General features: G+C 54.3%; 1 protein-coding gene across 1 annotated transcript; it reads right to left on the bottom strand.

The window, feature by feature from the left end:
- Positions 1–3805: 3805 nt before the first annotated feature.
- CHRDL2 (chordin like 2) lies at positions 3806–23158 on the bottom strand. Its single transcript, XM_068177907.1, is given in 11 exon segments — positions 3806–4096; positions 5870–5962; positions 9331–9513; positions 12614–12808; positions 13705–13873; positions 15661–15716; positions 16018–16111; positions 17795–17937; positions 18803–18896; positions 19593–19761; positions 23121–23158. Coding segments are annotated over 11 exon segments (1314 nt in total). The 3' UTR covers positions 3806–4016.
- Between the last annotated feature and the right edge of the window lie 1663 nt (positions 23159–24821).

Below are 24821 nucleotides of genomic sequence, written 5' to 3'. Positions count from 1 at the left end.
ATTTCCCCAGCAGAGCTTGGACAACCTGCCAGATTAGGTACATCCTGAGCTGCTCCTGCATCCAAAAAGGTGAAGGAACAGGAGAAAAGAGTGATTACAGACACATTTCTATGTGAGAAGAGACAGGAAATATTAGGACTGTTTAGTCTGGAGAGGAGACAGGTCTGTGGTGGCACGAGAACATCCTGTGAGCCCTGCAGCATTGACAATCCTCTGGTTTCTCCATTTCTCATCCCAAAAAAAGAAGAGGATGTGCAGAGGAGAGTGGATGCAGGGGAAACATTTGCCCAGTGCAGTATGTGGGTCTCTATGGAGAGATTTTAAGGGAAATCCTATCCTTCTGGGGAGAAATCCCTCCCTTTGACTGGGGGAAGGTGATATGAGAACATAGATCCCAATTCATTGCGAGATGCCTAAAAATTCAAGTCACCTCCGGAGCTGTGGGCTTCACACAGGACACGTGGAGCAGCAGCAGACCCTCTTTGGTGTGGCTGCACTTCCCCGTGGCAGACCCTGGTTGTGCAGGATGCCCCAGGCTGAGCAGTGCCCGTCACCAGCAGGCTGTTCCTGCGGCCAGCAGGGCTCCAGCATCCACCCCCGGGAGCTGGTGGCTTCCCCACGGGGAAGGGGGCTTGGTGCACATGAAGGTGAAAGTGGATGTTTTGCGTGGCTGAAAACCCCATGCAGTGGAAAACAGCAGGGGCCAAGGAAGTGAGTGTAGCTGGCAACTATATAGACATATAGTTTGGAGAAGTGTTTTGACTAACCTGATAATACAGCATGAAATAGCACGGCTCTGACGTAAAAGAGCCCTAAGACCCCAGAGGCAGAGCCAAGATTTTCGGTGGTGACTTGCCATCCCTCCCAGAGCACACAGCCACGGGATAATTCTGGCTGGATGGGACCCCAGGAAGTCCCTGGTCCAACCTCTGTCTCCAGGCAGGGATAACTTTGAAGTTACTTCAGGTTGTTCAGGGCTGTGTCCAGGATAAGGCTGGGTTTCTCCAAGGATGGGATGCCCCTCCCTCCCTTGGTCCCAGTTCCAGCATTTCTGAAGGGGAAAATGTTTTTGGCATCTCTTCCAGCTGAACCAGGTCCATCCAGTCCCTGCCTGCCTGGTGCTGGAGACCCAAACTGGAGCCGGTGCCCAAGTGCTCTCTGCAGAGACCGGGGGTGTCTCAGCACGGGCTGCACCAGCCGTGAGAGATCTGGGCGCTTACTGCCCTCCAAACAGCTCACGGCAGAGAACAGAGGATTGCGGGAGGGCTGGCAGGAGAAGCCGCTCCCAGAGAAGCGGCCACAGGAGGTCTGAGTCCTGCAAAAGTGGAGGCAGGACCTGCAGAAGCACAGCCCGATCCCCCTGGCCGCCCCCTCCTGTCAGGGAGTCGGAGAGAGTGAAAAGGTCTTTTCCAGCCCAAACAATTCCACGCTTCCCTGACCATCTCTGCAGCCACAAGCTGCGGCTGCTCCTTGCTCACAGATGTGCACACGCAGCCGGTGCTGCGGGAGATGAAAAGTGCCAGGGCACCGTGTCAGCTCTGCCCCCCAATCCACCCCGTGTTCACAGCTCGGGGTCCCGGCGGGGCGATGCCTGCGGAGGGCACGGACGCACGGAGGAGGAGCGGGGCGAGGAAGGCGATGCCGCCGACCGCGAAGTGGTGGCTTCTGCCCTGGGGCTGCTGATCCAATTAAAAGGGTTAATCCCAGAGGAGCCCCGCGGGGAGAGCATGCTCCTGGGAAGGCTGGGCATCGCTGGGAATCACTGACACCACCGCAGGGATTGCTGGCTGCCCACAGCTCCATCCCGCCCGCAGCCTGTCCCTCTGCCCGTGTCCCCAGCAGTGCTGTGACACAGCCTGGCCAGCAGTCCCTGTGCGTGTCCCCAGCAGCTGTGACACAGCCTGGCCTCTAGAAGTACAACGTACCACACTCTGGGTAGGGACTGCTCAGGGAGGGATGCCAGGGACCACATCCATAGAATTGTAGAATGACTGAATTGTTCACATTGGGAAAGCCCTCCGATACCTTCCAGTCCAACCTTTCCCCAGCCCTGCAAAGGCCACCACTCTCCCATGTCCCCAAGTGCCCCATCCACACAGGTTTCAAGTCCCTCCAGGGATGGGGACTCCACCACTGCCCTGGGCAGCTGTGCCAGGGCTGGACAGCCCTTTTGGGGAAGGAATTTTCGCAATATCCAAACCGAACCTCCTCTGGTGCAACTTGAGGGTGTTTCCTCTTGCCCTGTCACTTGTTCCCTGGGAGAAGAGACCGACCCTGTGCAGGTTCCTCTGTTACTGCTCACCAAAGGGTCTCTCCTGGCCCACGGAGCATCCAGCAGCATCTACCCTCCTCCTGGGCGTGTCAGAGGAGTTTTGTGTGCAAGGCACTCAGCTGGGTTGTGCCCAGGAACTCTGTCTGTGCCTGGGCTTAGTGCCCATGCTCCCAGGAGAGCCTGTATGGGCTCAGCACCCTGTAGATACCTGCAGGAAGCCTCACCCGGACCAGGCAGTGCAGAATTCGTGCTGCTTTCCTCCCAGCCTTCCCTGTGACCCCACCGGGGCAGCTTCCCTCCAAACACCTCCACTTCTGGTAAATGAGCACAAATTGGCCCTCGGCTCAGCTCCAGTTAGATCACACAAGGGCCAGCTAAGCAGGCTGACAGGTGAGGGCTCAGGCTCTGCCCGAGGGCGGGCAGCATCCTCCCTTCCCGCACGCAGCCACAGCCTTGCAGGCTGCCGTGGGGCAAGGAGGTGGCCCGGCCCCTCTCCCTTCATCTCGTGCCATGGGCAGCCCCCCTAATGCTCAGAGCCTCACAGGGCTTTTCTTCTGGGTAAACCTGGGCAGCTCAGCCCCACTGTGTGGCTCTGGTGAGCAGTGCCAGCTCAGGCTCCAAGCCCCAAGCTCTGTTTGCAGCCCAGAGCTGTGAGCAGACCACAAGCAAATGGGAAGGGGTGATCCCCTATGGATGAACAAAGCATCTGTGGGATTTCCATGCATCCCAGCCCTGAGGATGTTGCCCGAGTGGGTGCAAGGGAACCAGACCCCACCAGGACCCCCGAGCCTTAAGACAGACCCTACAGGGAAAGGAGAACCAGCACAGGAAGCTGAATCAAGAAGACTTTTAATCAGATTTGTCAGACAGAGTTTGATCTCCAAATAAATAGATTTATCAAAACAGAATAAAACAAGAATCCAGGGATAAATATATGTACCAAAACAACCTGAAAATCCCCCAAAGCTGTTTCCAGACAGGGGGAAGGTGATGCTGCTGCACACCCTCCTCCCCATGCTGCAGAAATGATCCTGTTTGCCCTTTGGGAGATGCCCCTCCTGTGAATACAGCCCGGTAGATAAAATATAGGATAGATATAAATATATAGCACAATAAATGCTGAGTAGCGACCTTAGTGCAGCGATCAGGGTCTCAGACCCTGCCAGCAGGTGGGTCCTCCCAAAACCTACATTTTCAAGTGCCCTGCAAAGAGGGAAAAAAATCATCCCAGCTGAAAGACAAGAGATTTTTCAAACACACCCCTTGGAGGGCATTCAGCCAAAGAAACCCCTTTGCAGCTCCCAGGGGCTCCAAGGAAAGGAGGAGGGATGATTTTTCTTTCTTTGCAGGCTATCTTTCCATCATCAGCTGGTAAGAAGCACGGTCATGTTCCACTTTGCTGTGCTCCTGGTGCTCCTCAGGAACACCGGGGTGGCCGGGATGGATCCCACCTCCTCATGTCGCACCAGGTCCCACCCCTCCACCGTGTCTCCCTCCTGCCTCTGCTCATCCAGCATCTTGGGGACAGCGGGAGGTGATGGCTCTCCCGCCGGAGAGAGGCACCTACATGGCTGTGGCTTCGATGCCGATGGATTGGGATCGTTCTCTGGAGTTGCTGGAATTTCCACTAGTGTAACCTGTATTGCAGTGCCAGTCTATTTAATAATGCAGCTCTGGAGTTCATATATATGTGTATGTGTGTCTGTGTGTAGATAAATCAATAGTTAGAGAAAAGTTCTTTGCTTTACAAGGTCTTTGTTTCCTTCTCTGGGTTTTCTGTCATCCTCAGCTCCGACGTGTGGGCTCGGAAGATGTTCCAGTGACCTGGACGAGCCAAGACAGACACACATGAGCAACAGGAAAGCACAGGAGCAGGACAGCACAGCTCCCCCACGCGCAGCACCCTCGGCACTGGGGGATCCACTTGGAGATCCCTGCGGGAGAGGCGTGCCCACAGCGCCAGCTGCGCTCAGAGCAACTCGTCAGTGATCCCAGCCACAGGTACGGTGCTTTTGCAACTACACGGGCTCGGAGGGGCTCTCACCCTTGCAGTGCAATAATGGCACAGTCAGTGCTTTTTGTGGAAAACACTTGCACAGTCTGAAAAGAAAAGGGACTCAGACTGAAGCAGGGATAAGCCTCCCTCCCCACCTCTTTAAAGGGTGCTCTGGCGTGGTGTTAGGTCCATGTCCTCCCTGGCAGGTCTTGGATTTGGGCTGGCTTTCTGCCTCTCAGGGGAAGGAGCATAATGCTTCTGTCTTAACCTCAGAAAGCCAAAATTTCAGTTTCATGGGCATTGGACAGGTATGGTTCTCTCCTCCCTTCTGTCAGCCCCATTTTGTCACCCCCCCCCCCCCATTTATATTCATTTTCCTGTTGCTGCCTCAGCCTTGGGTCCCCCTATGGTAGGGGAAAATCCTGCTGCAGAAGAGGGAAGGAATCCCTCTGAATCCCCCAAGGAGCTGCAGACTCCCAGCAAATTAAATGTGAAGCTCTGAAACACTCCCCCCAAACCAGGACAAAGTGTCCAAGTCTCTCTCCTTGCTCCCCAAAAGAATCCCCAGATGTGCAGGAGGTGGCAGGAGGTGCTTTCCCTCCAGGTGTTCTCTTCCCTCAGTGCAATCCCAGCAAGGATCATGCAACCCCAATGTCATCACCCCAGGGGTGGAGGGAATATTTTCTAGCTGAATTAATCTTCTGCTGTGAAGAAATCACGGGTCAGAGCTTTCCTAAAACTTGCAGCCGTGGCAGTGGGATGGTTTCACAACAGGGTTATTTGTCAGGGGAAACTGAGGCAAGAAGAAGGACGCACGTGCCAGAGACTCCAGCAGAGTGTGAAGCCCAGCCTGGGAGCAGGGATTGGATGATCCCCCAGGGTCTGGTCAAAAGATGCTGTCCCAAATGGGTGGGGGGTGAAAACAAGCCCCAGCATGCCCGGGGCACTGGGAGTGCTGGTGTGCCCCGGGCAGCAGCGCTGTCCCGAGTGACCCCATAAACCGCGGGGGCTGCACACTGCGGGCATGGCTCTGAGCCGAGCCTATCCCACTGAACTGCAGCCCGGCCAGGCCAGGAGGCAGCCAGCAGGGAGCAGCCAGGCAGCTTCGCTCCATACAGGCACTCCCGGCGTTCCTGCTCTTTGTCATGTTTACGCACATCCCGGAACATCCAGAACGATTTTAAAACACATTTCAACAGTTTCATTTTTTGCTAATCCCTTGCACCATTTTTTTTTCCTCCCCCCATGATCTCAGGAGCACCAGATGGATTAGATATAAAAATCAAACAGTTTTACGGGCTCTGGAGAGACAAAACCTCTGGATTTCACAAGAGCGCATCCACTTTTAGAAATCTGGCTGCCCTTTCCAGTACCATAAAGTGAAAATGTGGCTGTTAACCAGGAGTGTTGCGTAGGGTGTGAGGACGGTCAGCCCCAACCCAGCTACACTTACACAAGTGCTGTCCCCACGGCTCAGCTCCCCATGCCGTGCTGGGATTTACACAACCTTCTGGAATGGCCGGAGCAGAGCAGGAAATCAGGAGGTTGTTTGGGGCAGGGAGTGCTGGAGGAGTGAGGAAAGGGGATTTTTCTCTCCCTACCTTCATTTGTCCTAGTGATCAGCCTGAAGTTTTGTGCTTCTTGCTTGAACTCTTGCTTGCTGATCTTCTTGGTCTGGATCAGATGGAATATTCCTGCAGAGGGGGACACAGGGCATCAGATTCTGCAATGCCCAATTCAAGGCTCACACAGGTTTGGATTCTCTGTCCCCTCCTGACACTGCCTGCCCCAGGGTCCTGGTTCAGTGCAGGACCTGCTGCCAGAGCCTGGTGGGAGCTGGGAATGGATCCAGGGCTGGCCAAGCCCAGGATACATCTCATTTAAGTATCAGATTAGATATTAGGAGGAAATTCTTCCCTGTGAGGATAGCGAGGCCATGGCACAGGTTGCCCAGAGAAGCTGTGGCTGCCACACAAGTGGGGAAGTGTTCAAGGCCAGGTTGAAGCAAACTGGGATAGTGGAAGGTGTCCTGTCAGGGCAGGCTTGAGGCTCCCTTCCAACCCAAACCTTGCTAAGATTCTATGGTTCTATGAAAACAGTCACTGCCTGTTAAATTGGGATGTTTCACCATGAAGCAGGTGAAAACAATAGGATTTTGTTGCTCCAGAAATCATCTTTCCCTGCAGGAGTTCCAATCTCTCCTAAAAGCATAAAAGAAATAAAGGTGAGAGCAAAGGGATGCTGGGATGCTGGGATCCCTGTCCCCTCTGCCCACTCTCAAACGCCTGTGTTCCCTGACTGCAGAGACCCCTCCATGCTCAGATGATCCCCTTTCCTGGAAGCAGCCAGGGACCAAAGTTTTCTATCTCCTCGTCAGCAGCGCTGAAATTGCTCCAGGACAGGAAAAAACACGAGTGACCTCAGCAGAGATTGGTATTTCTGCCCCTGCCAGCACCGGCCCCTTGGTGGAGGTGCCTGACTCAGATGTTTGACCCATGCAAACCAGAACCTGGGTTTAGCAATGGAGGTGACCTTCCTGTGGGATTAGGGGTTGTGGTATTCCTGTTCTCCTGCAAGGCATGACAAAGCAGGCAGGTATGCCTGGAATATCCTTCCCCACCTCTCGCTCGGGCTCCCAGAACACCCAGCCTCTTGCTGCCAGCAGATGTGAGAGGCAATGTGGTCCCCCTTATTTGGTTAAGAGACTTTCCCTGATTCCCAGCAGCAATTACACATAAAAAGAGTATGTAATGAAGGGGAACTGCCTCACAATCCACATAAATGAGATGTTATCAACTGTGGAAAATTAGTAGAGGAAGTCAAAGGCAGAGAGAGAAGTAGATGGATATTTGGACTATTATTTAGTCCTTTCAGTGGGGTGGGTAAAGAAGTCCTACCAGTAACAAAAGAAGATAGTGGATGGAGATAACAAAACCGTTATTGACGCAAGAAAGGCACAAGTGTTCAATAAATTCTTCTGGTCTATAATTAGAAAGGAGCAGGAGGGTGTGCTTACAGTCCCCGGGGCTGATGAAGCACTTTCCAGCACATTAGTAACCAAGAGGATATTTTAAACAAGAGCTACAAGAGATAAACATCTTTTAATCAACCAACCTAGACAGTGCTCCCCAAGAGCTCTCAGAGAGCTGGCTGAGACCTCTGGCCCCTGGGAGGGTCGTTTCCAACATGCCAGGAGCTGGGGAGCAGCAGAGGAACAGAGGAACGCAGGCCGTGCCCCAGCAGGAATCGGGACAGCACCAGCTAAGGACAGTCCACTGGTGGAGAGGCGGGATGGAGGGAGCTGGCCCAGGGCAGTGCCATTTCCTGGCACAGGCAGGAGTATTCCTGGCAGCGTTTGGGATGAGATGGAGCGAGCTGCTGGGGCTGTCGGGCACGTACCACCCTTCTTGGTGCTTTAAAGGGGATTTGCAAGAAAGGTGGGCATGGACTTCTTAGCAGGGCCCGCAGTGAGAGGACAACAGGTCAAAAACATCAGAAAGTCAATTTTCAAAACTCCTGGTGATGTTCAAACCCCTAAAAAGGTGGGGAAGCCCTCACTGCAACTCTTCTGGAGGGCAGCTCTGTGCCACCAGCCAGCTGGGTAAAACCTTTGGCTGGCAGTTGGTGCTGGTTTTTCCTCCCAACTCCTGCCTTGTGGAGGAAACCGTCCTGGCCCAGAAATAGATGGGGCCACGTAGGTATCATGAGCCCATACAAAGGCAGATGGACGAGGTCCAGGTGTGACTTGCAGCCTCTTTATTCCACACATGCTGCTCTGTTGGTAGAGTGATGGTCATGGAGAGGTGGAATCCATATGTGAGTGAGCTCATGCTCTCTCCCAATAACAACACTTCACTCTGCCAAGCAAAAGAGCTGCCTTGGCCTCAGGGACAAGGGCCTCCCCTGTCCCTGGCTGGCAGGGCTTGGGAGCTCCATGCTGACGCGAAGCTTCTGGCCTTGGGAGGTGCCGAGGAGGTTTGGGTGCTGCCCCGTGCCAAGGAGCGAGGGCAGGAAGCGGCGGGGCCCAGACAGCGCGGGCTCAGAGCTGTCCTCAGCCACAAGGTGCCATTGTGAGGGAGGCCCCGCTGAGGAGGGCAGCATGGCCAGGGGGCACCGTGCAGCAGGGAGGATGGCGGGGGCAGGCTGGAAACATGGTGGCAACCAAGGCTCCATCTCCTGGGCTGATTCCTCAGGTGCTCTCCAGGCGTGCCCAGTCTCAGCAGCTGGCTGAGGTCTCCCCAGGGAGCGATGTGAAACATGGACGTAGAAGGAGACCAGGATGGCTACACCTGCCCAGTAGGCACAGGCCCAGGGTCACTGCGTCCAAAGAAAAGGTACGACCGACCTGAAGTGCTCAAGCTCTTTGGGGTAGAGTATGTCCAGTGGGAACTCAGGAAAGGGGACTGGGATGCTTCCCTGGGCCGCAGAGAAACACAGCACAGACATCTACTGGACCAGGTGTCCCCGGACTCCTCTGGTCCACAGGGACAAAGCTGAAGGTGTGGGGAAAGAGCAAGAGATTGCAGACATCAGGCAGCGTTTTTGCTGTGCTTTGACCTCTGGAGCACACACCAACAGAAGCATCCAAATCCACCCATCCGAAAAGTGGGCTGGGGACAATTCATCCCCCTTGTATGCACCTTTCAAGCTGTAGGTGGACTGGGGTGCATAAAAAAGAGCGAAAACAAACACACAGAGTCACCAGAACAATTCCTTTGTTTGTTTTCCATGGGCATTTGACATGAGAGCAGGGAGGTTTGCAGGAACAGCCCCCAGGCCCTTGTCTCGGTTGCCCATGTGCTGTGCCTCCAGATGGTGTTGCAGCTCATGGTGAGGTCAGTGGGGCCAAAAGTGGTTTCCAGCCCCATGTCTGCATGGAATGCAGGAAAAGAGTGTGAAATGGGGGAGTCAGAAAAGCCAGCCTGATGTCATCAGGTTTTGATTCACCACGCAAGGGGTGGAGCACCTTGAGAAAAGCCAGAAAAACTGAACAAAGCTTGGAAAGCATCAGGTTTCCACACACACCTCCTGCTCTGCTGGCTGCTTTCATCATGGTGCTCACCTTTAATCAGCTTCCAGTTGTAGATTTCCACCTCTTCTGCCAGCTCCTTCTCGATGGCCATGGTCCTGAGGATCTCCTTGGAGGGCTCGGACTGCGGCGGCACAAACGTGTACACCAGGACACGGCCGGGACTCTTGCCACACTGGGGGGTGGCGATCTCATCCGTGGGTTTGACTCTGATTTCTGAGCAAAAACAGGGATCATTAAATAGGGGCAGGAAGGACCATCTCAGCACCCAGGTCATGGGAAAGGCATCTCCTTGGCTTTGGTGCCACGTGGCACAGTCGAGTCTGTCCCGTGATCCGAGCCCCACCTCCAGGACCAGCAGCAAAGGAGAGGCTAATAAAGGAGCTGTGGACCTCCTCATTCTCCCTACGTTTTTCATTCCTCCTGATCCCAGCAGCCTCTGTGCCAGCAGGGATGGGGAAGGGAGATTTTGTCCATCTGGATCCCCCATACTCTCTGCAGCGACCTTGATGACACCATGGCCACAAAGCACGGGCTGGGTTCCCCACTTCCCATCTCGCTCCTGCTGGGGGAGGAACACCAGGGGAGCAAAGGGATGAGCCCACAGCAGGGCTGCCTGGGCAGTGTGCCTGGCTCAGTCCCACAGGTGGGCTCAGCACTAGCCCCAGCACCCTCCCCACAAGGGGTGTCACCACGAGGACATTCACACTGGGTCCTACGTGACCAGCATGCTTGGTAAAGAAGAGCTGCTAATTTTTCCCTCCTTTTTTTTTTTTTTTTTTTTTTTAATGTATCTGGAGTAATTAAGAATGCCCTGTGGTTTTGGAAGGAGATTTATTGCCTTTGGTTGTGGTCCTTGGAACGCAGAGGAGCCCAGCTCTACTGAATTTAGCCTTGTTCTCCCAGTCAGTTTGGATGCTGAAGCTTTTCACGCTACTCGAAAGAAAGTTTGGCTATAAATAGATGCCTGGGGTTTATTTTAGTAAGACAGTTATTTTAGGCCTGATTCTGCTCTCCCCCAGGCTTTCTGGGGTGGTCCTGAGCTCTTCTCTCTGAGAGGGAATGGAAATCCCAGTTTAAAGGGAAGCGAAGCTTTTGAGCAGCCAGAGGACAGGCTCAGCTCTGCAGCTCCGCCTGAGGCAGAGGGGGATGAGCACATGTCCCACTGCGGGGTCAGGGAGCAGGGAAACCTCTGTCCCAGAGCCTTCACCTCCACCTGCTCCCAGGCATTCACAGAAGCGTGGAGCTGTTAAAGCTGGAAAAGCCCTTTGAGATCATGGAGCCCATGGTTAAAGCCCCGCCTTCACAGCAGGAAAAGAACCCCTGGAATTCAACAGGAATTTAACAACCAAGGAGCTTCTCACCCCCACAGCATCAGGGAGGAGGAGCAGGGACACAGGTCACCAGCTCTGCCCACAGCAGTGTTCCCCCCATCCAAACAACACATCCCAGCAATTCTGGGGTCGGGGTCCCTTTGGCAAAGTCACTCAGCATTCCTAAGGTACTGGGTACAAAGAAGGAAGATAAGGGCAGTCACAGAAACACCTGGAAAAAGAACCTGGGCAAAGCCTCCACGCAGTGAAGGAAAGGGCAAGGATGTAACTTGGCTGAGCAGTGTGTGTGTGTGTGTGTGTGTGTGTGCATGTGTGTGTGTGTGTGTGTAATCGCTGTCTGTGAGAACTGGAAGGCAGCAACAAAATCATTTTGGCTGCATCAGGGTGTTTAATTGGAAATAAAATGAAGTCTGAACAGCAGACAAGAGATCCAAGCAGGGAAAGTTGTCGGATTTAAACCAGAGAGACCCACTAGAATGGGAATGCAAGACTGGAAGGGTTCTGCTCAGTCATCACATCCCATTCCCACCAGGCACCACATCATAAATCCTGCTCATAAACATATCAAAAACCTTATTAAAACAAGCTGAGCTTCTGCCCTTCGCTCCCCTGGGTTGGCCATCCCAGAACCTCTCCACTTAGGGGCTGGAAAGCCTAGAAAATCTCAGCTCAAATGGCTTTGCAGCCATCCCAAAACCTGGCAGTGCCCTTTGCTTGTTCTCCTGGATGAGACCACTCCACAGAAACCCCTGGAAGATGCGGATCAGAGGGGATCATGCAGAACCTGCTGCCCCTGCAGCCAGGCTCAAAGACACTCAGGCACCTTTAGCCTCCCTGGGCAAGCAGTGGGTGGTCCATCAGCTGAACATCTCCTGATAAATGCCAGTACAGAGAGCTATCATCCACAAAACATCCTCCAGTGGGAACAGGAGGAGCTGTCATACCCTGCCACATCTTTGCCAGGTCTGTGGCTTAAGGCAAACAGCTTTCCAAAGACCAGGGAGCTGAGATACCAAAAGTGCACTGAACAGAAAAGGAAAAGAGGTCTTCTCCACCATGGAATTGCAGAATCATTAAATTTGGAAAAGACTTTTGAGATCATCAAGTCCAACTGTTCCCCCAGCACTGCCAAGGCACTGCCAGCCCATGTCCCCAAGTGTCACAGAGCTTTTAAATGTCTCTGGAGATGGGGACTCACCACTGCCCTGGGCAGCTGTGCCAGGGCTGGACAACCTTTTGGGAAAGAAGAAATTGTCTGTAACATCCAATCCAAGCATCCCCTGGCCCAGCCGGAGGCTGTTCCCTCTCCTCCTGTCCCTGTTCCCCGCCGGCTGTCCCCTCCTGCCAGGGAGCTGTGCAGAGCCACAAGGTCCCCCCTGAGCCTCCTTTTCTCCAGGCTGAGCCCCTTCCCAGCTCCCTCAGCCCCTCCTGGGGCTCCAGCCCCTTTCCATGTCCCAGTCCCAGCCCCAGCCCAGTTCTACCTGGACCACCCTAAAACCTGTGTGTTCAACCTCCCCTTCCAGAGATGGGGGTTCCAATTCCAGCAAACCATGAGTACCACAGACAACCCCTCTCCTGGGAAGCGTCCTCGCTCCTCCCTTCACACCTACACCTCAGCTGGCACAATTTAACCCTCTGGTTTTTGTGCCAGCTGGAGGTTTGGAGAACAGTCTGTGCGTCCTCTCTCCTGAAGGCACCTTCCATCTGAGCACTCTCAGCATGTCCTGCCTCAAGCATCTTTCTCCAGACTTCATCCTCCCAACAGATGGAACCTTGTGGGGGACTTGGGGATCTTCCTTACCTTGGGAAAGTCCTGCTGCCCGCCAAGACAAGCCAACCCTTCCATCAGTGCTGAACTGGTCTGGTGTGAACCCTAGCCAGCATCACTCTGAATCCCTACACCTCTGTCAGCCTGAGGCTTTAAACCAAGCTTGAGGAAGGAACTGGAAGGCAGCTGCAGGAGCAGGCTGGATCCCACCTACCTGGGCATACTTTACAGCATTTCCCATCTACTTTTTCTGGATAGTCACAGGGATACTCCTTAGGGCACGTGACCTTCTGGCAGTCCTGGACGCCGTCCCTGCAGGTGCAGAGGATGCAGGGCAGGAGGCCGTAGAGCCGGAAGATGGGGTGCCACACTTCCCCGTGAGAGTAGGTCTTCCCGTTGTAAACACAAGCTGCAGCAGAAAGAGAAAAGAGCTGCTTGTGGAGATAAACCATGCTCCTCTTGGTCAGCCCAAGGCCGGTGGAGTCACTGCCCTTCAGCACCCCAGGTCTTGCTGTGTGGAGCAGCGAGGTCCCCTGGCAGCAGTGGGCACGGGACACCACGGCCACCACGCCCAGAAGGTGCCATGGCACGGAGGGAGCAGCACCGGGTGATGGCTCTGCTGGGCTTGACCACCCTGGTGGGACAGGGGCAAGTGTGGGCCGGAGCTCACCTGCCTCCCAACCTCTGGGAGCCCCGGGTGCCTCCCGGGCTGTCGCAGGAGTGAAGCACAGTGAAGAGTGCCACCTGCTGACTCCTCCACGGAAATTTCTGGAGGTCCCAAAATTTCCTCCAGGCCTTCACGCCCAAGGACTGGAAAGAGCCCTTCCGAAGGCACAGTGGTGGGAGAGCGGCCAAGGGGAGAAAGGACCTGTTACCCCCCTTTGGATCAAGGGGCTTGGCTCCTCATCTCACTTTCCTACTCTCTCCTCCAGGAGGAACACCTGGGACAGCTCTGGGTCAGACCCAGCCCTTGCACAAGGAGAAATATCCTGTCATTCTGTGGCACTGTCTTGGAAGGTCCATGTGGAGTCTTCCAGCTGAGCTCCTTCCTTCCCAAGTCCCAGATCTCCAAAACATTCCAAGGACCAGTCTTCTTCCAGCCCATTTTGGAGAGTGGTGGATTCGTGCAGTCAGGAGACTGTGGGCATGAGGAATGAGATACCTGGTTGAGGCTGGCTGTGGGAGAGTGGGGAGAAGGACTTGCTGGTGGAAACCTGCTGCTGAATCAGATTCCCTGAAGAATTCCAGGCTCTGGAGAAGCCACTTGAAGTCACATACAGGCTGCCTGGCCTCTCCATCCCTTACCTTTCTTGTGCTTCTCTTTCAAGACGATCTTCACAGTGGTGCCACCTGTTCCCTTGGGTTTGAAGTTTCTGGGAATCAGCTCCAGGGAGGAGCTGAGGACCGTGGACACGGTGGCTCCGGGTGGCTTCCTCCCCACTACCTCTCCCAAGCACTGGTCTTGTGAGTGTCTCTGTGAGCAGCCAGAGAAAAGAGGGGATTCAGACTCCGGCAGTTGAGTTCTTCTCATCCCAGAGCATGCTGGAAAAAGCTATGCAGTGTCCTGCACACCTTCCCTCAGGAGTGGAAGGGGCAGAGACCACAGGGGTAAGCAATGGCCCACAAGCCATTTAAATCACAGAAATATTAAGGTTGGAAAATTCCTCTGAGATCATGGAACCCAACCATTCCCTCAGCCCTGCCAAGGCCACCATTATCCCATGTCCCCAGGTGCCACATCCACACAGCTTTTAAATCCCTCAGGGGATGGGGATGCCAGGCAGCTGTGCCAGCGCTGGACAACCTTTTGGGGGAAGAAACTTCCCTAATATCCAACCTGAACCTCCCCTGGCACGGCCTGAGGCTGTTCCCTCTCCTTCTGTCCCTGTTCCCTGGGAGAAGAGCCCACCCCCCCTGGCTGTCCCCTCCTGTCAGGAATTGTGCAGAGCCACAGGGTCCCCCCTGAGCCTCCTTTTCTCCAGGCTGAGCCCCTTCCCAGCTCCCTCAGCCCCTCCAGGTGCTCCAGCCCCTTCCCCATCTTGCTGCTGCCACCACCCAAGGGGTGCTGAGCAGTCGGTGCCAGTGCCCCACACTGGTGTCCTCCTCACATGGGTCACCCTCACTGGGGCAGCACCTTTCCCTACCCAAGCCTAACCCAATGCCCTCAGAGAAGCATGTGAGGTCCTGCCTCCCTAAAACACACAGGGAAATGGGCTGGTCTGTCCTAGATGGGAAAATGAAGACTGGCATCTGTGTGGCTCAAACGGGATCAGAAAGGTGAGGATGGGCCATATCCTGCTCTCTCACCTGGCAGGCACCAGGGGAGTCAGCGTGGGGCTGCCAGCCAGCAGGACTGAAACGCCAGGAACATCCCAGGAACATCCCAGGCTTCCAAGAGCAGAGTGCTGGGACAAGACACGCAGCACAAAGGGTCCCCTTGTGTCTATTTTGGAGGTTTTATAGGTGGTGGAGCAGTATGGAAAAGGGCAGAGCCAGGAGCTAAGTGACCTAATCCCACAGACCTGGCAGGGGCTGCCCAGCTCCGAAGTGTCGCCATGAAGGAACCCTCAGCAGCCAAGGAGTCACTTTTTCCTTGCTGGGGCCGCTGATACAAACAGCCTGGGGAAGGCAGAGTGGTGGCCAGCCCCAGCACTGCCCTCCTGCTGGGAGGCAGGACACCTGGATGCCCACGGGGAGAGGAGACACCTTCTCCTGAAGGAAAAACCCTCCCAGGAGAGGGGTCTACGGGCAAGGGTCAGGACTGGCTGCTGGTCACCTCTGGCCCTGCTCTGACAACGTCCTTCGGATGTTTGACCTGGCAGGCACTGGCCAACAAGGAGGAGAAGTGTCCCAGATTTCCAGTTTCTGCAGGCCTTTTGCTCCTCCAGAGATGCCATATAATCACAGAAACAGAATGATTTAGGTTGGGAAAATTCTCTAAGGTCATCGAGTGCAAGCCTTCACCTGACAGTGCCAGGTCCACCACTAAACCACGTCCCCAGGATGCTGCCAAGGGAGAGAAGAGGAGTCTTTCCCTCATGGCCTGAGGGCTCACCTAGGCTGATATCTCCAGGCTAGATTCAATCCCATGGCACGATTCACCTGCAAATCAGGTGACCGTGGCTCTGCTGTGCGAGGATCTGAGTGTCCTCCTAGAGCTGCTCTCTTTGCAGAGAACAGTGTGCAAGGGCATTCTGTGAGCTGCTCAGGGGGCTGTGCTAGTAGCAAGAAGCGGAGTTTTAGAATGCAAAAATCACGTACAACACCTCTGTTTAACTGCAGGGACTCCTCTTCCGTGGACTTCTCAAAGGAGCCATCTGCAAGGGAAGAACATTGTCCTGGAAGGTGCTGCAGGGCTGAATGGAGGTTTGCTCTCTGTGGCTGAAAGCAGCTCTCCTCTATGTGCTGGTCTAGCAAGGAGTCTGGAGGGACAGGAGCTTTGCACATGCAATTCATATTATCCAAGGGAAACCCAAGCCCTCAGATTTTACTTCCTAATGCAACCGAAAGATAACAAGTGGCCTGGTTTACAGCCCAGGCTTCCAAATTCCTGCTAAAGTGGCTTGAAATGGCTCCTGCTGTCAGGTGGCAACCAGCCCTCAGTCCCAGTCTCATTACCTTTGCAGACCTGGCAGCAGGAATCCGGCACACTGAAGGGAGAGGAGCACAGCAGCTCGGGGCAGGTCACCAAGCCGCAGTAAATCTGGCCTTCCTAGGGGGGCAGGAGGAGAAAACACATTGTCAGCATGATAAAGATCTGTATGTCCCCCAAGCAGGTCCCTTCCAACCCGAACTATTCCATGATTTTATGAGTCCATGATCAGAAGCCCCCTTGCAATACCACCAATCATCCAGCACCCACTGGCAGCTGAAGTCTGCCCCTGCTTCACTGTCCATCCTGCAGGGCACAGCAGGGCTGTGTCCTCTCCTGGCATGGCCTTTCCATGGACAGTGCACTGCTCTTCCTCAAAAAGGGCAGGCAGTGCCTCCCTCTCAAGTGTGGTTAGTGCTGCCAGGCCTGAAACAGCCACCACGCACCTCTCAGCTCTGCAGAACAACCCCCAAGAAGATTTTCCCTGACATCTGCCAGGAAAAGGACCCGGAGGAGACGGGTGGAAATGGGAAGCATGACCCTGAGCCTGGACTGAGGTCCACACCGAAGCTCTGCCCTCCCTCTCCCTTGGTTAATTCCACAGCACCAGAGCCAAGCACACAGAGGTGCAGGGATAGACCTCAATGGATAGTTTGGAAGGTATCATTACTGTAGGTGATTCAAGCTGAAAACCACAGGCCGAGGCCAGCCTTGACCTTGGTGCATTCCAGTTCCACCTCAGTCAGTGGATTTGCACCAGTTTGTTGCAGGAATAAGTGTTTGCTACTCTGCCAAAGGGTAAAAAAGGATGTTCAGCAGCCAGACCTCGATAGTAAGGTTGCCTTCTCCATGCACCAATTTCCTCTGGGGTGTCCACGAGCTCCCAGTCAACCAAGACTAAGAGGTCAGCCAAGGATATCCTTAGGAAGCCAAAGCACAGCTGCCTCCTCTCCCATTGGGAAGGCAAACGGCTGCGTGAGGAACACGAGGAGGATGAGGGAAGTTTGGTGGGTGACAGGATCTGGCAGAGGTCACTGCATACCAAACCCTGCTCTGCACTCGGGAGCCCGGACCTGCCTCTCCCTTCCTTCTCCTTCTGCCAGCAGCTCGCAGCAGTGACCTGCCCCAGGCAGGGAAGAGCCAGTGCCCTAAAAGCAGGATTTATCCCCGAAGCTCTGCTCTTGGGGCACTTTTCAAAGAGGGTCAGACCAGCTGTTCACGCAGCTGTTCTAGCAGCTGGCCACATCAGACACAGCCTGGGGAGATCCCCCACTGCAGGCTTCAGAGTCAGCCCTTCATTTTCCCCTTTGTATCCGAGGCATTGCCCTGACAAAAACACAGAGCCCGAGTGACAGCCAAAGAGTGGCGAGGAGTTCCCCGGGCTCCTGGGGACAGCAGCGGATGAGCATACGCAGCGGGGTTAGAGGGCTCCTTCCCGGTATTTCCCACTGCCCAGCTGGGGTCCCTGAGAGAGGAACCAGCCTCCTCAAAAGCTGCACCACTCCCACGTGTCAGTTATTCCCCTTGCCACCCAGCCCTGAGGTGGGTGCCTGCCCCAGAGGCTCAGACCAGCTCTTCCAGTAGCACAGATCCTTCCCTGTCCAGCATCAACTGGTGTAACCCCTGTGTGTGTATGTGTGTGTGTGTGTGTGTGTGCGCTCTTGGCATGACAGAGGGAGGTGCTTTGGGCTCCTTTGCCCCTTCTTTTATTTCCTGGCCAAACTCAAAGCACAGGGTGCTGGAGGCCGGCCCGTGCGAGGGCTGTGCGGGGGGAGGAGAGCCCCAGCCCCGGTGCTGGCTTACGGAGCAGCTGCACTGCACACACTGGTTGGGCTGGCGGCTGGGGAAGAGCTCGCTGCTGCTGAACATCTCGCCCTGCTGGAACGTCGTCCCGTTGTACTGGCACGACTTGGCGGGGGCACGGAGGCCGGACGGGGAGTGGGGCTCTGGGAAAGAGGAGGAGAGAGGAGCGGGATGAGAGGCAGCCCCTGCTCGGCCCCAGAGCAGCACTGATGCCCCACGAGCCCACCCCGAAAGGACCAGCAGCCACTTCACACTCTGAAGTGCTGCGTGGCTGGTCAGCGATGAAGTGTCCAAAAGCTTTTGGAGGATGGGTCTGCCCTGACTGCCCTGAGCACAGCACAGAGGGAATCCTGGAAGTCTGACTTTAAAATTCTTGGGTTTTTCCCTCCCCTGGCTGTAACGATCGCCAGATTCAGATGGAGTCAGGTAAAAAGGGATTGTCTCATGAGTAATTAGCAAAAAAATGAAAATTAATTAGATTTTTCCCTATCTTTTTTTCCTAATTTCCCAAATCGCTGATGGTTTCCGACTAGCTCTGCCAGCACTCAGGTAATGAACTAAATCTTGATGTAATCTTTGGGGGTGAGAATGAACATATTGAGGTAAAATGAAGCAATCAGTAGTGGTAAGGTAGAAAAGATTTTGGGGCTAAAACTTGAGATAGTCTCCAGTGTAGAGAAGGAAGTTGTTAAAAAACTATAATTTTTTTTTTAAATCCAAGACACTTGGCAAATGATCAGAATAAATTGCCAGCTTCTGTTTTGCCCCTGAAGTGTGAACTGACGCTTTGTCCCTACAAAGCTCTTGGGATGGGGAGGGGGGAGAAGGTGGTCTGGCAGAGAGCCCTTTTCCATCAAAACGAGATTTTTGGAGGGAAAAAGCAGCCGGAGCTCCGTGACCAGGGCCAGAGCCGGCATCGCAGCGCTGCCGCAGGTGGCAGCAGCGGAAGCACCGCCCTGTAGGACCGCGGCCACCTTGTCACCCCGCCCCTGAGGAATGTCCACCTACCGGGACACCGCGGGCAGCACTGCTGGGGCTCGGTGACAGGGCTGGCACACGGCAGAGCTGGGCACTGGATCCGGTAGCACCTGATGTTGGTGCTCTGGGGAGAGAGAGACGTGGTTCGTTTAGTCCACGGGGAACATTCAGTTCAGGGTTCGCCCTGCAGGACCAGGAACACACTATCACAACAAACTGTGCTGCCTGTAACTCACCAGGGATGTCTCCAGCCCTGGCTCAAGCCCAGCCTTGGTCTCTCATCAGCAAAGGCCACCCGTCATCCTACAGTAGCCCTTAGCCACCTCCACCCACTGCCCACCAGGGCTACAGAGGCAGAAGCATGGAATCACAGAATGATTCAGCTGTGAAGGAACTCTTAAGATCTTGTTCCACCTCCTGTTATAAGCAGGGACACCTTCCAGTATTCCAGCTTGCTCCAACCTGGCCTGGAACACACCCAGGGATCCAGGGGCAGCCACAGCTTCCCTGGGCACCCTGTGCCAGGGCCTGCCCACCCTCACAGGGAACAATTCCCTGTGAACATATTGATCTAAATCTCCTCTCTTCTAGTTTAGAAACCTTCCCTTGGCCTATCATTATCTGCCTGCCCAGGAAATAACTCCTCTGGCCAAATGAGGCAGCGGGACCGATCTGCTTCAAAGCTGCCGAGCGAAGCCCCAGTGCAGCAATGCATCATTAGCAGCAGCAGCAGCAGCAGCAGCATTAGCAGCAGCATCATTAGCATCATCATCTGCAGCGTTATCAGCAGGTCCCTGCCAGCCCGCGCCCCAGGACGTGCCTCGGAGCAGCTGCAGCGGATGCAGTACATCAGCCCCTGGGGCTCCAGGTACGGGTGCCAGCTCTCCCCCGGGCTGTACTTCTTGCCGTTGAAGTCGCAGAACGCCTCCGGCCCTGCAAGTCAACCGGGAGAAGCCACGTGAGAAAAGGGGCTGGTTCCTGGTAGGGCTCTGTGTGGTGAGAGCAAGGACAGCCTTCACGATGTTCCCCACATCCCACCCACCAAACCCAGATCTTGTTCCCCCCGGTTTTACTTTTTTTTGCATGCATTTTTTACACCACGACCCACCCGACCCAACTGGCAACTCCTCTGAGCAAACTGGATTCCCTCTGCAAGAAAGGAACAGAATGGGTGGCTTTGAGGCAGAAAATAGAGTTTTCACTCTAAAACAGAAATGCTGACTGGAAGATGGACAGGTGATTTCAGGGCGATGCTACAGGATGGAGTTTCACCCTGTGAGATCAGAAAGGTTGGGAGTGGTGTCAGAGATGGAAGACCCTGAATTTAGGGGACATTTTCACTGTTACCCCCAACCCCCCCCCCAAAAAAAAAACAAAACAAAACAAACAAAAAAAACCCCACAAAAATAAGAAAGGGGCAGGGGAAAGAAACCAAACCAAAAAATTATGGGTGAAAACACATTCTAGGGAAAAACCTTTTGCTTGCCCTAAAAGCTTCAGCTCATTCTCTCGAGGATCCACGGACAAGCAGGACTGGGCTGCTTGTGCCATCCTGCTGGGTCTGAGCCCTTCAGCTTTACCTTGATGCAGCACTGGTCTGACTCCAGCGAGCTCCAAACCCAGCAGGGCCTGCAGGAACCTGGACCCTGTAACAGCCAGGGTGCTGCTGCTGCTGTCCCTTGGAGCAGGCAGAGGGTCACCCCAGGACCCCAGCCCTTTCTGAGCACACTCCCGTCTGCAGGTGATTTTCGTGGTTTACATGCTCACAGCCCGGCTGGAAACTGAAGGTGGTTTTAGAGGTTATGTCATCGAGGGAATTGGAGGTCGTTTGGGTGATTGCATTGCTCAAGGCAGTGGAGACATTTACAGTCCCTGAAGCATTTATAGTCTTTTAAAACCTTGCAGCGCCCTGGGGATGCAGGAGAGGGGGAGGGCTGTTTTCCAAGGCATGGTGCCCACCACGCAGGGCATGAACTCAGGTGAGCCAGCGGGTGCCGACCCTGCCAAGCTGTTGGGAGGGCTCCTTAATGGACAGCAGAGGGTCCCCAGAATTACCTCAGCAGTGCTCACCACCCCAAAGATGCTAAGAGCCATCTCACTCTCCACTCTGTCACCTGGGACACAGCAGTGGCTTGGAGGGCCCAGCTGGTGTTGTCCCACCTTGTCGAAGTTGGAGATGTCACCTGCTTAATGGATTTCTCCAATCAACCAGACAAAATCGACCCAAATATGCTGGGGTGGGCTGCAGTCCCTCCTCAGCTCATGACCACCCTCAGGATGAACCCTGGTGATGCTCTACCAAGGCCAGAGCCTCTATCCAGCAGGAAACGCAGCCCTGTGGGTCCACCAAGATCTTTGTAGGTCTCTTCCAGCTCAAGCCCTGCCAGCAGATTTGAGGACCTCTTTTGATGTCTTTAAGCACTTGGTTCTCCAAGCTGTACCCCACGCACAGCTGCGCGGGGCCACTGCTGCATCTGCAGATGTGGAGGCTTGCAATAGCTTTGTAGTGGGTGTTACCAGAGGGTGTTACCTTCTTTTTCCCTGATCAGGGCTTCACATTGCCCCCACAGCTCTTGAGAGTCAGCAGCTCCCAGTTCCTGGCCATGCAGGTCATGAGCTTTCAGCAAACCACACAGAACTGGTGAGCATGTGGTTTGAATACCAGGAAACCCAGAAGAGAGAGGGAAAAACTCCACTAAACTAACCAACAAAAACAAACAAAAAACCAAAACTACCAAAAAAAATCATAGTTTTGCAAAAGGGTGAGAAAATGACTTCATCTCTCCCTGCTTGCAGCATCCTCATGAATTATGCTGAGGGTGAAGAAATCGAGTTGCCTTGGTGTGACGCGGCCCCGCTCTGCTCGCAGGCTCCCATGCCAGTTGGCTGCTTCCTTCAAACATTTAATCACAAGTGGAGCCCTGGTTTGGGTCCAGCCCTCGAAAGCAGCCTGATTCATGTCTGCAGAGGGCCTGCTGGTAAAATTAAAGCTGACCAGCGGTGCTGGGCAGCAGGAGACACTTGCTGGCATCTCAGTAGTGCTATGTTTTTGGCAAGAGGCGCTGGCGTGCTTGGGCAAGAGCAAGATGGGGATGGATGGATGGATGGATGGATGGATGGATGGATGGATGGATGGATGGATGGATGGATGGATGGATGAGGCTTAAAAGCCAGAGGCTCTGGACCATTTTTTTCCCATGTCAGGCTAATAATTTCATGTTCAGAGGTCAAACTTTGGGCATCATGCTAGTTCACTTGGAGTAAAAAGCCATTTGTGGCAGTGAATTTCTCCCGTGCTGATCAGCAAGGTGATCTTACTTATTGCACATCCAGCAGCAGCACACTCAGAAAAGTCATCTACTTCTCACTGGATCTAGAGCAGGTCAAGAAGTTGTGGGAGGGCATCTTGTTGATGGCTGCTGTCTGAAGCTGTTGAGGTACATCCTAAGGAGACAGTCCCTTCTTGTGGTGTGAGAGATGCAGCCCAGGATGGGTTTCTCCACACCGTTCAGTTTGTCACCGTGGGCTGGTGTCTCTGAACCACCTTGTGAAGATGCTGCTCAGAGCTTCTGCCACAGCCTCTTGTGAGGTTTCAATTTTCTGGCAGCTGGAAAGCCTCTCACAATACCTATCCTAAATCTTTAATGTCCTTTCCCACCCGAGCCACGTGGGGTTCTGTGATTCTGTCTCTGCGAGTGTTCTGAGCAATTTGATGGCTCAACAAGAGGTTGTGGGGTCTTGCTCATGTCCCCTCACTCCTCCCGTTTTATCCCGAAGCTGAGGGGAAGGGTGCTCCTGCATCCCCAGATGGCACCTTTGGAATTGTCTCCGGAGCAGGGCATGTCTGAGCTGAGCTCTCAGCTTTTCTGGAGGTCACACACCTGCCAGCCAGTGCCCTGCTGGGCATGAGAGAGGGAGCTCACGCAAGTTCTTAAGGGCAGCCATAAATAAAGCGTAAAGAACACTGTCTGGTACACAGAGTCCAGGCGCTGCTGTGACAGCCTTGTATTTATGAAGGGCTTAAAATGCAACTTAGCTGAGAAGGGACTGGTTAAAACACATGGGGCCCTTGACATGTGGCATCCTAAAGGCTCCACTCACATCCAGATCAATTCCTGCACACTTGCCTCGCTCAGCTCTGGACTGGAAATATCTTCCTGGGGCCTTGGGAGCCTGGAGAACTCTGTGGCTTTGAAAATGCAGCCTCATGAAGCATCTCTGAGTTCTCCAGAGCAGAGAAGCCAGGCAGACAGGGTCCTGCTTCCCCCCACTCCTTCCCAAGGGAATGCTCTGTTAGCTACAGCAGGGTGTGCAGCCTCTCCCTTACCATGGCCATGGTAGCCCTCACTTTCCATCATGGTCCTTCCCATCTGGAGCACCCTTCATCCCTGCTGGACCCAAACTTGTAGGACAGAAAGATCCCAGGAACCCCCTTGTCTCCAGCAACCATGTTAAAAAGAAATGAAACAGCAGCCTCCAAGCTCCTGTGGAAAACCACTGCCCCATGCTCTGCAGAGATGCTGGTGTTTAGATGCCTCCAGCCAAAACATTGTTGCATTCAACCATTGCCCCTGAATTACTCAGAATGCAGCATATTCATCCCAGTAACCTGGGACGAATATCAGCCTCTGATATTTCTTTTCAGCTAGAGAGCAAATCCCCTAAAATAGCCTGTTTCTGTGGGCAAATTCTTATTTTCTGACTTGCCTTCAAGCCCGAGCATTTCTGCTTCTCACCTATTTTTAGCCATGACACTGTAGGTCCCTTGGCTGATGAGCTGCTCGTAACTAATTTATTCCTGTCTTCACTCTCCCTGAACACCCAGCCCTGAGAAAAGTGTGAGCCTGCAGAGGTAGCACAGTGGAGAGAAGTCCACAATTTGATGATGACTCTGTCACCCAAACCAGCCTGCCCTTGACCTTGGGATAAGTCCTGACCGAGCCCTTCACGTGGTGCAATAAGCCCTGCAGCAAAGCTGAAGCATTTCAGAGCTGGGCAGTGACCCTGGACCTCCCTGCTCCAGCCCTGCTTCCCACAGTCACCAACTCTTCATCAGCATTTTAGTGCTGCAAACGGGCCCCAGCACTTCCCCCCAGATCAGACAAGCCCTTACTGCCCCCAGCCAGCATAGTTTATGCCCAGCTTGCAGGCTGTTACCACCTGCAAACACCTCACCTAACACCTGCTTCACCTTCTTGACGTGGCTCCATCCTCTTCCCAGCCCTACCACGGCAGCCTGGTAGGGGCAGGGAGTCAGACCCACACCCCTCGTTCAAGAAACAGATGCTGTGGGCTGGGTTTGGCAGCTTTGGATGAGCCCAGGGAAGGGAAAGGAGTTGCATTCACCCGGAGTTTGCTCTCCAGGGCTCTGCACAGCCCCATCCATCCACCCCCTTTTCCCCCCAGCACAACCCACGGTCGAGATGAGCAATCCATGCTCATGTTTTGGGTCCACACTCCGGGAGTATGATTATTTGAGTGCCTAATGCACTGCTGGCAGCGGGCAAGTTGTAAATCACCCTGACAAAGCCACCGGCAGACTCCGCTGGGATTCCAGGAGATTAAAGGGAAGAATAAATGTAGGGACACAACAGGTCCTGCTCCAATGTGCTCGGAGCTCTGGTGGCTCTGCGATGCTGCCCAGCACCCACTGGTAGGGTCCCAGTGCTTTGCCCAAGCCAAGCCCACCCCCTGGCCCCAGTTAACACCCTCCAAGCTCCTGAGCAGCTCTGGCCAAGTCCTTCAAGCCTTTCTGTGGGAAGTGCTAAACTCCCTTCCTTATCCCAAACCTTCTCTGCCTCAGTCAGCCCGCTGGGAGCAAAAGTGGGAGAGACTGAGGGATGGACACGGACACGGACACGGACATGGACAAGGGATGGATATAGAGGAAAGCCCCCAGTTTTGTTTGGGGTGGGGGAGGCGTTGTCCCTGTCCCCGTCCATCCTCGGAGGGGAGATGCACTCGTGCAGGGTGGGATCTGTGCGGAGGAAGGTCTGGAAGACATCCTCCTGCTCTGTGGCATTTCTAGTCCATGGAAGGGGATCCCGGA

This window comes from Anomalospiza imberbis, chromosome 2 (assembly GCF_031753505.1).
Source record: "Anomalospiza imberbis isolate Cuckoo-Finch-1a 21T00152 chromosome 2, ASM3175350v1, whole genome shotgun sequence".
NCBI lineage: Eukaryota > Metazoa > Chordata > Aves > Passeriformes > Viduidae > Anomalospiza > Anomalospiza imberbis.
This window is presented reverse-complemented; position numbering and strand designations above follow the sequence as displayed.